Source organism: Aethalodelphis obliquidens, unplaced genomic scaffold (assembly GCF_003676395.1).
Source record: "Aethalodelphis obliquidens isolate GAN/ISIS:26980383/991018 unplaced genomic scaffold, ASM367639v1 scaffold21, whole genome shotgun sequence".
NCBI classification, from domain to species: domain Eukaryota; kingdom Metazoa; phylum Chordata; class Mammalia; order Artiodactyla; family Delphinidae; genus Aethalodelphis; species Aethalodelphis obliquidens.
Window position 1 is genome coordinate 3544131 of NW_020837965.1, and position 13774 is coordinate 3557904.

Genomic DNA, 13774 nt, shown 5'->3' on the forward strand with positions numbered 1-13774 from the left:
GTGTGTGTGTGTGTGTGTGTGTGTGTGTGTGTGTGTGTGTGTGTGTGAGTGTGTGTGAGTGTGTGTGAGAGAGAAATGGGTAAAGGTGGTCAAAAGATAACTTGTCATTGTAAGAGAAGTAAGTTTTGGGGATGTAAAGTACAGCATGGTGACTACAGTTAACACTCTACTATATACTAGAAAGTTGCTAAGAGAGTAGATCTTAAAAGTTCTTACCACCAAGAAAAATAATTTGTAACGATGTGAGGTGACTAACGTGAACGAAGTTTATCGTGATAACCATCTGGAATATATACACGTATGAAATCATCATGCTGTACACCCTGGACTAACACACTGTTATGTGTCAATTACCTCAATAAACTTGGGGGAACCCCCACAACTGAAGTGTAAACCTGCCTGTCACTTAGAAATCTGTGCATAATCCTTAACTACTTCTCTGTCACTTTTCATAATCTCTTGGTTCCCAAGCCCTATACAAAATGTCTTTTCCAGGCCTTTTTCATCTTTTGTGTGGGTTATTAAGCTAAATTCTTTCTTTTTTTGGCCGCACCGCACAGCATGCAGGATCTTAGCTCTCCGACCAGGGACTGAACCCGCGCCCCCTGCAGTGGAAGTGCGGAGTCTTAACCACTGGACCGCCAGGGAAGTCCCTTAAGCTAAATTCTTTTTTTTTTTTTGTGGTACGCGGGCCTTTCACTGTTGTGGCCCCTCCCGTCCGGACGCGCAGGCTCAGCGGCCACGGCTCACAGGCCCAGCTGCTCTGCGGCATGTGGGATCTTCCCGGACCGGGACACGAACCCGTGTCCCCTGCATCGGCAGGCGGACCCTCAACCACTGTGCCACCAGGGAAGCCCAAGCTAAGTTCTTAATTGTACTTTTTGCAATGACTAAATTTTCAATCCATTTTCCTCACTGCCACAAGAATTATCTCTCTAAAGTGAAAAATCTATTACTAATCTTGATGAATTCCTCCTGTTTATAAGGACAAAGTCCACATTTTCCTATTGTGAAATGAAATTTATGTTTTATGGCAAGACGAGATAAATTCATTCATTCATTCATTCATTTGCTGCGCCGCACTTTTTTGTGAGATCTTAGTTCCTTGACCAGGGGCTGAACCCAGGCCCTTGGCAGTGACAGTGTGGAGTCTTAACCATTGGACCGCCAGGGAACTCCCAAGACAAGAAAAATTTAAACATAAAAAAATCTTCTCTGCCCTTTGGCTCCCTCTCTTCCCCTTACTGTGCATTGTGTATCTGCATTATGCATCGAGCAAACCTCCCCTCATCGGCAGAAATACCTGCTCACGTAAAGAGCAACATTCTCTTAGCAACAAGACAACTCCTTAAAAGATAATGTTCCTTTTTGATCTTGTAAGGGGATGCTTAGATCTGGATTGTGTAAATTGTCAATAATCCATCACTTAATATACAACTCTCTGTGTCAAAAAACTTATATAACTGTGCCTTGACTTCTAATGGCTGAACAGTGCTTGGAGCTTTCTGACATGCTGTTCCCAAATAATAATCCTCAATTTGGCTCGAATAAAATGTTTCCATTTCTTTCTTAGATCGATTAATTAATTTTTTGTCTACAGTATATGGCATGCAAACCCCCTTATAATCTGGCACAAACCTTTCTACTTTCATCTTCAAACATTTCCTACAAGGTAACCTACCCTCCTTCTTTCATGGCTGTGTTTTTGACCATACAATTTTCTACTGAAATGCTCTCTCCTCTCCTACTCTACTCTCTGCATAGCAGATTTTTCTAACTTGCTTTTCCACACAGTTTAAACACTTAAGGGAAATCTTTATCCTCGACTCAGTCTCTCCCTCTATCTACTGTGCCCATACAGCACCTTGCAACTTCCTCTATTAAAGAATACAGCTTTAGTGCTGTAAATACCTTATGAAAGCACCTGAATTCCTCCTTTAATAGTCCCTTCCTCAAAGACATGTAATGAGTTTTATATCCATGCTAGCACCAAATATTTCCTAAAGCACAAATGTACATTATTTAATAAATTAATGAAAATAAGATGGAAAGGTATTGTACTATACAGTTTTTAATTGATGATTCTCAAGTTCAGCATTATGCTTTTATTGGACTAATAGAGAAGATATCAATTTACTTAAAATTAGTATTTACTGAACACCTTCTAATATATACTAAGAATTGTGGTTGGTGCCAAGGCTACAAGAATTTCAAGGTCTGGGGGCAGGGATGGGGCAGGGCAGGTAGTAGGAAGGAGAAGGGGGCAGATGAAAGGATTCACTACAATAAATGCTATAACAGCATCATAAAGTCTTAAAGAAATAGAAAGGGGAAGGAATTAATTCTGCTTCCACATTGAGAATATCAATGGAAAAAAGCACACATACAAAAATGGATACAAAGCACTTCATAAGCTAACTTATGGAATAAATAAAGCTAAGTTGCTTTATTTAAATGTATATTTTCCCTTGCCTTATTCTTTTTTTTCTTTTTCCCCGGTATGCGGGCCTCTCACTGTTGTGGCCTCTCCCGGATGCACAGGCTCAGCGGCCATGGCTCACAGGCCCAGCCGCTCCGCGGCATGTGGGATCTTCCCGGACCGGGGCACGAACCCGTGTCCCCTGCATCGGCAGGCGGACTCTCAACCACTGTGCCATCACGGAAGCCCTGCCTTATTCTTTAAAAAGTTATTTTTGAATAGATAATACATTCACAAAATTCAAAAGGCATAAAAAAGTATCCATTAACTAAGTAATTCTACAAATATTTATTTAGTAACTACCATGCACTGAAGAATAAAAACACAGGGCAAAGGGATAAAGAGGACGGGAAACAGGGGCTATTTTTAATTGAATAAAGGAATCATCTCACAAAATGACACCAGAACAAACAGCTTGTACAAAGAATCTGAGTATGCCTGATGTGTTTAAGGAACAGAATGGAAGCCAGTACTGCTGGAGAATAAATGAAAAGGAATAGGAGATGAGGTGGGAGAGCCAGATCATCTAGGCCTCATGGCCTTGATAAAGACGTCTGATTTTATTCTAAGTGTGATGGGGCTGTAAACAAAGAATCTGACTGGCCTTTGTCCTTGGTTCTTTACAGCAAGGTTTTAAACCCTTGGAATTTCTGGGAGGGATAGGAGTATTTGTTATTCACTGTGGACCCTAAGACCACACCTGAGTTTATGCTTAAAAGATGACTCAGGATGTGGGTTTGTTAAGCTAGAAAGACCAATATCAACTTAGAGGGTTTAGGCTTGAAGTGATATTAGCATGACCTACTCCGATAGGTGGAGGGCTAGAGACTGAGTTCAAGCATGCGGCCAATGAGTCAATCAGTCATGTTCAAGTAGTGAAATCCCAATAAAGCTGTGAACACTAGGCCTTGGGAGAGCTTCCTGGGAGGGCTACATGCCCTGATTCCATGGGAAGAGGACATGGAAGCTCTGTATTCAGGACCCTCCAAGACATCACCCTACAGATCTCTTCATTGGATGGCCCTGATTTGTATCCTTTATAGTGAAATTATAATCATAAGTATAATGCTTTCTTGAGTTTTATGAGCTGTTCTAGTGAGTTAATGAACCCGAGGAGGTCATGGGAATTCCCCTGAATTTGTAACCAGTTGTTAAGAAGTGTTGTACAGCCTGGGGCCCTCCCAAACTTGTAGGTGGTGTCTGAAGTGAGGGTAATTTGGTTAAGGACCACGCCCTTAACTTGTGATGTCTGTGCTGACTCTGGATGGTTTGCATTAGAATTGAACTGCAGTATTGCACATTAGAAACTATAAAAGAAATGACACAATTTCTATACTCTGTAGAAAACAGACTGAAGAGGCACAAGAGCAGACACAGGGAGACTGGTTAGGAGGCTACTGCAGTAAATGATGGTGGCTTAGACTACAGTGGTTGTGATGGAGATGCTGAGGAATGATTTTGTTTATTACAACTGTAGACCGTACTATATTTGCTGGAGGGTTGGAGTTAGGATTTTTTAATGGCTGTATAGAGGCTGCATTCTACTGCTGGGGTCTGTCATGCTTGATTTATCTGATCTCCTGCTGACAGACACTTGTTTCTCATTTTCCCCCCATTACAAACAATGCTGCAATAAAGATGCTTACACCTAACTATAGTACGCTTGTGCAAGAATCTCTAGCTACACCATTCACTGACAATAAACTTTGAACAAAACATAGAATTGAGGTGCCCTAATATTGTGAACAAACTATTTTTGCTAATATGTTCCAAATATTCCTTCATTTCCTACTTAAAAGTTTCTTCCTCCCTGACCACAGAAACCTAGAAAGTTAAAATCGAAAGGATTCTTAGAGGTCCTCTAGTTCAGTGGTTCTCAATGTGAATGTTATGGTAGATAATCAGAATCTCTAGGGAAATCTTTTTGAACCACAGACCTTCTCCCTTTCTGATATGCCCTGGGACAGTGGGAGAACTGGCATGTACTGTCTAGGTGACTCTGACCGTGATTCAGTCACCTTGAATGGCTTATCCAGCCCAATCCCTTTGTTTCCCAGATGAGGAAACTGAAACACACATTCTATACAGTGACAGAAGGAGAACTAGTCCCTCATCGATTTTCAGTGCTGCCAGCAATGTCTGAGCATATCAATTTCTTCCAATCCTTGACAACAGAAGGTATGACCATAGCATTTTTCATTTTTTGCTAATTTATTAGACCAAAAAAAAAAGGTATCTCACCATTGTTTACAGGATGATTTATTAAAGAGATTCATCTGAGCTATTATAGAAAATGACAACTGGGATTTCTACAGAGTCATCTGTCAGAAACAAAAAAATCAATTACTTGAAAACACAGGCTGGCTTAGTAACAAACTCTAACCTCTCTGACTAATTTCACTCAGCCATGATCTTCCTTTACTTTGCTCTCAATTCTACAGAAGATACACTTGAGAACAGGATTTTCCTTACTGCTCTTGTCTATAACATAACCTACAGACCAAGAAGGTTTTAAAGGAAAACCAATGCATTTAATTTTCATTTTCCTTTCAACTTAAGAAAATCGTCTATTTCTCTGCTAGAATTAATATGACATAGTTTCTGAAAACTATACCATTAGAGCCACTTAAGTTCAAACAGACCACACAAAGCTGGTATAATGGTTTTAACAGGATGTTCTAAGGATTTCTCACATATTATCTTGTTTAATCCTCACACTATTAAATGAGGAAAAGACGACTCTGAGGTACAGAAAGGTTAAGAAACTGCTTAAGTTAACAAAGCTAGTAAGTGGCAGAACTGGGATTTGAACCCAGGCAATCTGACGCTAGAACTAGTACTTTACATCACTGAACTCTTTACAATCTGGCCCTAACCTACCTTTCCGATGTCATCTCTTGCCAATTCTATTCATGACTTCCAGGAAGCATCTCCCATCATCTATCTTTAATCTAGCCACTTAAGTGACCATACTCATAATCTTATAAACTCTATCCCTGTACATGCCAAATTGTATTTAATTATGTTTACATGTCTCTGTCCTCGACTAACCTACAAACTGCTTGAAGACAGGAAGTGTGTCTTTTTGGTCTTGAATCTCTAACACACAAGCACAGTTATCTGACACAGCAGAAACTCAACAGGTATTTGTTGAATGAACACATGAATGTACATATTCTGTGCTCCTATCTCACAGAACAAGTTACTCTGTCTTTGCTCAGGCTGCTTTCTCTATCGACAACACCTTCTTGCTTTTCTGACTGGCAAATTCCTAATCATTTTTTTTTTTTTTTTGCGGTACGCAGGCCTCTCACTGTTGTGGCCTCTCCCATTGCGGAGCACAGGCTCCGGATGCACAGGCTCAGCGGCCATGGCGCACGGGCCCAGCTGGTCCGCGGCATGTGGGATCTTCCCGGACTGGGGCATGAACCCGCGTCCCCTGCATCGGCAGGCGGACTCTCAACCACTGTGCCACCAGGGAAGCCCTCCTAATCATTTTTGAAGACTCATTTCAAATGGACAGAGAAAAAAAGAGGATAATGGGCCCAATTAAAAAATCATTTTTCCTTGACACCTCCTTCTTGCCTAGAAGAATTATTTCTTCCTCTGGCCCCCACTCCATTTTCCTAAACACCTATCGTAGCAGTTTCTGAGCTCTATTATTTTATTCCTTTTGATACTGAGTTCCTGCTGTAGACTATGCACTCCTGAGTGCAGGGACAGTGTCCTGTTTATCTTTTTATCTCCAATGCTTAGCATCACACCTGGTACATAACTGACCCTCAAAAAATATTTGTAGGGGCTTCCCTGGTGGCACGGTGGTTAAGAATCTGCCTGCCAATGCAAGGGACACAGGTTCGAGCCCTGGTCCGAGAAGATCCCACATGCCATAGAGCAACTAAGCCTGTGCGCCACAACTACTGAGCCTGTGCTCTAGAGCCTGCGAGCCACAACTACTGAGCCCATGTGCCACAACTACTGAAGCCTGTGCACCTGGAGCCCGTGCTCCACAACAAGAGAAGCCACTGTAATGACAAGCCCGCGTGCCGCAACGAAGAGAAGCCCCTGCTTGCGACAACTGGAGAAAGCCCGTGCACCGCAACGAAGACCCAATGAAGACAAAAAATAACTAAATAAATACAAATGATAGTAAAATAAATAAAAATAAATAAATTAAAAATATATATCTGTAGAATGAATGAAATGCTGAAACAACATTAAGGTACAAGGACTAGTTTCCACGAACAACAGCTGACCTACCGTAAAACAGGCAGTAACACTGACTTCATCTAGGAGAGTAGTGCTTTCAGTGTTACTTTCTTCAGGATACCGTAAGTCTTCAAAAAAGACTTTTGAAGTCTTTTCTACTTTAGGTAGAAAAAAGGGCTGAAGCCGAATGAAAATGGATAATCTGGGCTTCCCTCGTGGTGCAGTGGTTGAGAGTCCGCCTGCCGATGCATGGGACATGGGTTCGTGCCCCGGTCGGGGAAGATCCCACATGCCGCGGAGCGGCTGGGCCCGTGAGCCATGGCCGCTGAGCCTGCGCGTCCGGAGCCTGTGCTCCGCAACGGGAGAGGCCACAGCAGTGAGAGGCCCGCGTACCGCAAAAAAAAAAAAAAAAAAAAAGAAAATGGATCATCTGATGATTGAGGATGAACTCATTATCTAAGATATGATAAGCAAATCTTTAAAGTTGGCCTCAATTTAATATAACTGTCAAAGTGTCTGTCCAAATGTTCCTGGGGGAAAGAATATAACTGTGCTGTATTTGAATGGAAATGAGGAAAAATAAATGTTAGTAACTTTCACTGAACTATTATAGAGTAGTTCATTTAAAGATCTGTGATGACGTGAGCTGAATACGAATGCTTTACTGTGACTGGTAAGACTTACCTTAGACACTCTTTGCTCTGTTCCCACAAATCTTGGGTCTCTTCTGTAGTCATATGTTTGTCCAGGTTACATACATTAGGTTTCTGAGAATATAACTTAAGGCACTGCTTCACCCAGTGCCACTGGTAACCTGGGAGGAAGGGGTTTGGGATAAAAATAAATCCTATACAAAAGATGGATGAGAAAAAAAGAAGAGGAGGAAATCCTCCATCAGTTAATCAGATCATGTATTTTTGGTGACATCCTTATACCCATTACATTATTATTTATTCCGTGTCTCCTTTTGCTAATGTTTCCAGTGGCTTCCACACATAAGCATATATTCTCATTCCTATTCTCTAATTTCAGAGGAAGAGGAGTTCCTTCAAGTTAATAAAAGCTGTTTTGATGATGAATGTTAGACATCTACCACTATGCAATTATCTCTAGTTTTTGGGGTTATCCTCAAGAGAAACAAATACTACACAATTATCAATTGTGTTATTCCAAAGCAAACTTCAGAACTGAAACTGACAAGTCACCTCTCAAATTTCACCAGGTATCATTTAGAGAGGTGGAAACTGCTTCCTGTAGTTTCTACTTTTGTGATATCGCAGTGTTGCCTTTTTTGTTTTCTAATATCTGGCTAATGATTTTTTTAATATAAAATCATCTGTTAAAATAATTGGTGTGATTTCTGCTTCCTTTGAACTTTGATCACTATAACAGGGAAGAAAGGTGGTATACACATCTGCTCAGTATGCAAATACCTAACCATTTCTCCTCTGTAAAAGACGAATAACAATACTTAACTGGAATCCTATGCATGGTTAAGGATTCATTCATCAAACATTCAACAAACATACACTATATGTACTTTCTTAAGAATTAGAGATAAGGAGATGAAAAACTTTGTCCTAAGTACCTGGAGATAGAACAGTAGAGACGGTTATACAGATAATGCCTTTAGAAGTCTGGCTGTGAAAGGAAACAAAGGCTGAGGAGTAGTCACAGAAGAACAAGGTGGGAGTTTATCGTTTTTAGGGTTTGGAAAGACCTAAGCATGCTTACATGAGCAAAGAGCCAGCAGAAAGGAACTGGCTGAAAACAGAAGAGAAGAAAGAACCACAGCAAGGTCTTGAAAGCTGGAAGGGGTAAAAGAAGGTGGGATTAAAGGGTGAAGGGAGTGGTTTTGAACAGAAGCAATCCCTTTTCCTCTAAAATTGGAGGAAGGAATGGACGTTCACTTATAAGTGTGGAGGCCACTTCTGCATGTCATGTATTAGTCAAATTCTCCAAGTAATTTAGGAGTAACAGGACTGCCAATATTTATAAAGAAAAAAATATGAAAAAAATTTCCAATAACCTACTGTCTGCTATCACCACTATTTCACAAAATAAGAATATTGTAATACCCACAAAGATATCACATCAAAGGAAGAATACTTCTGATCTAATTCAAGTTTGAACAGTGACAGGAAACTGAATACTTTTATAGGCAGTCCATTCCAGACAACTGTTGTCTTCCTTTTATGGAGTTAAAATTTGCCTCTTTTTAATTTTTCATGCATTGGTCTCAGGTCCTGACACATACAGCAACCCCAAATCAGTTGTCAATTCTTCTTGATAAATGCCTCTAACTCTGTAGCTAACATTTACTGAACATTTACTATGTGCAAGGCACTGACCTAAGTACTTTACATGTACACTCACATTTAATCCTGATCTTATGAAGTGGGTACTACCTTTAGACACATTTTACATATGCAGAAACTGAGGCCAAGAGAGATTGAGAAACTTGCCCAAGATCATACAGTAGGAAGTGACAGAACCAGGACGTGAAGCCATGTAGTCTGGTGTCAGACCTTAATCACTAGTATGCATTGCTTCCCACCCCTTTTTGTGTACAACAAATTTTCAAATGTTTGATGCTGTCATGTTCCCACTCAGGTCTACTCTTCCCCAGGCTCAGCTTCTGGTCTTCAGACCCATCACCTTCCTGCTCACTCTTGTAAGGACAGCTTGTGGTATACTCAGATTCCTTCAGAATAAGCAGGATCCGGAAGTAAACATAATCCTTCTGATCAAGTCAGAGTAAGAGGAGACTCCTTTCCCATGTTCTGGACATTGTACTTCAATTAAATGCAGCTTACAATGGCAGGAAACATAACACAATGAGGTACCAACTCAAATGATGTGGCTTAAGTGTGAAGTTCTAGGAAACCTCAAATAGCAAGTACAATCATACCTCAGAGACACTGCGACTTTGGTTCTAGACCACGGCAATAAAGCAAATATTGCAAGTCACATGAATTTTTTGTTTCCCAGTGCATATAAAACTTATACTTATGCTCTACTGTACTCTATTAACTGTGCAATGGCATTATGTCTAAAAAAACAATGAACACACTTTAATTAAAAAATTTAATTAATTTATTTTAATTATATAAAATAATGCTGAAAAATGCTAACCATCATCTGAGCCTTTAATGAGTTGTAACTTTTTTTGCTGGTGGAGGGTTTGAAATATTACGAGAATTATCAAAATGTGACAGAGACACAAAGTGAGCAAATGCTGTTGGAAAAATGGCACTGACAGACTTGCTTAATGCAGCGTTGCCAAAAACCTTCAGTTTGTAAAAAAGAAAAACAAACAAACAAAAAACAGTATCTGTGAAGCACAATAAAATGAGGTATACTCCAATCTGGACAACAGAAAACCGAAGTGGGATTGATAACTTTGTAGTCTGAACAATCTGTTAAGGGAAGAAGGCACAACAACAGAAACATGGCCGTGAAAACAGGAGCAAGGCCTGAAAGGTAAAGAGCAGCATTCAAGAACAAAAGGTGCACAAAACACTACTGGTGATGTATGCTCCTCATTTACTCAAACTCATGAAGAGCAATGCTTTCATATATAAAAGCCACCATTCAACTGTTTTCTTTGTGACTTCAGACACAGAACTGGTCTTTAGTTCTTTAATATAGAACTAAAGTGCACAAGGCCTTTTATAAAAGTTTTAAAGCTGTTACCCTTTCCAATGTTATCAACATATACTTCAGTGCTGATAATGTACTAATAACTGTAACACAGACCTGGCCCTTGGTACAACGAAAATTAATTTTTTTAAAGGAATTTTTCTTGCTTTTAACCCATATTTGAAATCACAAGTGCAATGTTAACTTTATGTCTTCTAGAAACAGGATGCAAATATAAAATCGTTCGGCCAAATAAGGCATTTACAAATTTTCTAAATCATTCATGATAATTAATCTATCAACACAATGGTCCCATGAGCCTAGAAAAAGGGTTAATAACATTACCCACTCTTCATCATTAATTTCTCTACCTGTAAAATGAACTACCTGATATCACTAAAATTCAAAATTCTAGATTATTTAGTCTTTTAGGACTTTTGATCTCATTAACCTCAATTCTCTTTTCAAAAATTCAGCCTTGATGATAGCAACAATTTTTAAGTTGTTATGCCATTCGTGAATGTAGGGATTATGTGACTTGAATGAACATTATGAGTTACTCTATCAATTCAAAGTGCTTCTTTTGCCAGAGTAGATGTTCAGAGCTGCAGCAAGGAGCCCAGAGTCAGTGCCCTAATTTTTGATTCGTACCTGGTTTGTCACTTTCTGCACTATACGGCAGGCATTACTGACTCCTGTTCTATCCTTTGGGAATGCCAAATAAATGGAAATCTTAGACATGGCAGAATTCAGGAGGGGTTTGGGAGTGGAACATTTGTGTGTTTAGTTTTCTTCTTTGTCTATTTACTTGATTATAACTCCTCCTCCAAAATTAGACAAATGATTGATTTTGCCTTCTGAGCTCAACTGCACTCACCAGGATAGCCTTGGAGACCGTAGGCTCTCCACTTGCTTACGGGCTGAAGTCCAGCTCTGTACGCATCATGGTCACTGACTGAGGACACATTTAGGTGAGATTTGACCACCTGGCAGAGGAAGGAAACAGAAGTCAGTGGGTTAGAGCTATTTTACAGATTAACTGTGAGAATCTCAAACCTCTAAAGGCATTTGTGATATGGGGCAGTTAGGAGTCCTAAGTTTGGGGTACTAAACTTAGCTCTATCACTTACTTAATGCATGACTCATATAAGTCACTTAACTTCTTAGAACCTCAGTTTCCTCAGCTATGTACTAAAAAACACAACAGAGCTATACAAAATTGAAGTAGTGATGAGCAGCAGACTGACTTTGGCCTTTAAGACTATCTTTTCCTATGATACCACACCTTTGTGATTTCTTATAGGACTCTGAATTATGAAAGGTGTTTGGTATATGGAATACTCTAAGTCACAATGCTATTTACTTCGGTTAGGGCTAACAGTAATGCTCCTGAGGAACTTGTACACAGATGGTGCTTAAACAGAGCTATGAGGAACACCAGGCTGGGGAGGGTGAGTGCTCAAACTACTCAGAAAAAATGGTTCAATAAAACATTGGGAATCCTGTTTGCTAGAAGTACAATATTTGCTCTCTTAGATGGAGCTTCAAAATGAAACTTGTAACTTTTTGTCTTTGTTAGTTACTTAAAAATTAAGCTTTTAAGGGGCCTATGAAGGTTTCTTTGCATTTAAGAGTATCTTATGGATGGCTCATTAAACTATTTGAGAAATCCAATATTCAGTCACTAAAGTAACTAAGGATATTTTAAAAAAAACAAACTATTCTTACATTAGTAATAAACTTAGGGTCTGGCTTGCCTTAGAATACCTCCAATGTTCTCTCCCCAAAAGATATGATGATCTCTTAATCTATTAACTTTGCCAAGAGTGTAGATTTCCAGACAAACCACCAACAAGTGGCTGCTGTATACCCAGTCTCTATAATGAAATGGCTATCTGAAACTCTCTGAGAGTCCTGACCACCTAACTCTTTCAAGTACCCAGAGAACAGAATGTTTTTATTTCAAACATTTCATAATGATTTCTTAAATAGATCTTACTTAATACTGCACTGTAATTAAGCAACACCCTCAAACTGGAAAGAAGTCTGTGGACCTAATCTATCATATTCTAAGCTGAATCAAACCTCTCAGCCTTTTAAAGTTTGTCTGCTTCCTCCCTTGTCAGACTGTTAGCCATCACTTTCTCCTCTGCTCTCATCTGATGTCTTATTAATAGCAACTTTCTTCTTCTCTAATTTGCTACTTTCAATCTGTTTTGAGCTGGAGAATGAAGTACTAAATAGATAGTGCATTTACTGTGTACTTACTGTTTTAGGTACTGTGCCAGATACAATGTCCCCTTCTCAGGTGGCTTACATTTTAAAATTATGTAAGTATTACAGTAAAATATGGGCAAAAGGAGTTGAATGAAAGTCTGAGGGGTTCTTCCATGAGCCAAGTACACTATTCCTGGACTTTCTCTATGTTATTTTGACAACTCTAAGACCATCTCTGCTAACAAATGAAGTTTCTAAGAAGCTGAGTTCTAAATAAATACGATGTTACTATAGCATTCCAATTTTATTGAGATCTATTACTAAGCTTGAAAAGAATGCCTCATCCAGCCATCTGTGGACAACACCAATGGCAAATTAGGGATCTATCTTCAGTGTTAAAGCGATTGAAAAGAAACATACGTTATAGTTGTGATTCTCCCTGCGTCCCCTCCCCCTCTCCCCATGTTTTCTTCAATTTCCATGAGGAATAATGCAGAAATAAGGTAGAAATAATGTATAGTGCTTGGATTCAGTTGCCCTTTACTTTCAACCTGGAGGGATTATCTCAGAATCTTTCAATGCCCTCTTTCTAAAAGTCCCAGAGAAGACAGGCCCTTTTATGGACAACGGCTTCTAGGAAGACTCGGGTAACTGGTTTCAAGCTGTAGAACGCTACCGTAACGTCTGCGAACACGATTTACGGGTTTTCACAGAAATCTAGGTGCAAATTCAAATGGACAGTTAATGTAAGTAATAAACACCAATTCCCAAGCATTTTTTTGACCGAGGCCGCAGCCAGGAATAGCTGCGTGGAAAAATGGTCAATAGAGCCCTTCATCGCCAAAGTGTGATACTTTCTGGGCAGTTCAACTGTGCACCCATGGAAGGCGGGGATCGCTCAATAACCATCAGTCTGGAAGCGAAAAGAGGATAGGAGAACACTGAAACCTCTCCAAGAAGCGAGGCGTGGCGACGGGGAGGTGCGCGCCGCTCCTCTCTCCGTACCTTGTGGGCACCAGGCCCCGTGCCGCGGGCTGCGTGGGCTACCGAGAAGTCGATGACCCCTCCCAGGTCTACGGTCCCGGGGCGGCTCTGCCGGTAGAAGCGGAAAAGCTTCCGAAAGGCGTCCTCCCCAGGCTCCGCCGCCAGCGTCGCCACAGAGCCCACGGCAGCCGCCATCTTCCCCATCTCCCCCATCTCGCTGCCCGGCCTCCTTTGACCCGGAAG

At 40.3% G+C, this 13774-nt stretch overlaps 1 protein-coding gene across 1 annotated transcript in view; it reads right to left on the minus strand.

Annotated features, from left to right (window-relative positions):
• ALKBH1 (alkB homolog 1, histone H2A dioxygenase) overlaps positions 1-13765 on the minus strand; it is a 32304-nt gene extending 18539 nt beyond the window's left edge. The window contains exons 1-3 of the mRNA XM_027120179.1: positions 13553-13765; positions 11208-11316; positions 7373-7535 (exon numbers count right to left, since the gene is read on the minus strand). Of these exons, the coding sequence (XP_026975980.1) occupies positions 7373-7535; positions 11208-11316; positions 13553-13744 (464 nt within the window). The 5' untranslated portion in view covers positions 13745-13765. The remainder of the gene's footprint in view (positions 1-7372; positions 7536-11207; positions 11317-13552) is intronic.
• Positions 13766-13774: the final 9 nt, after the last annotated feature.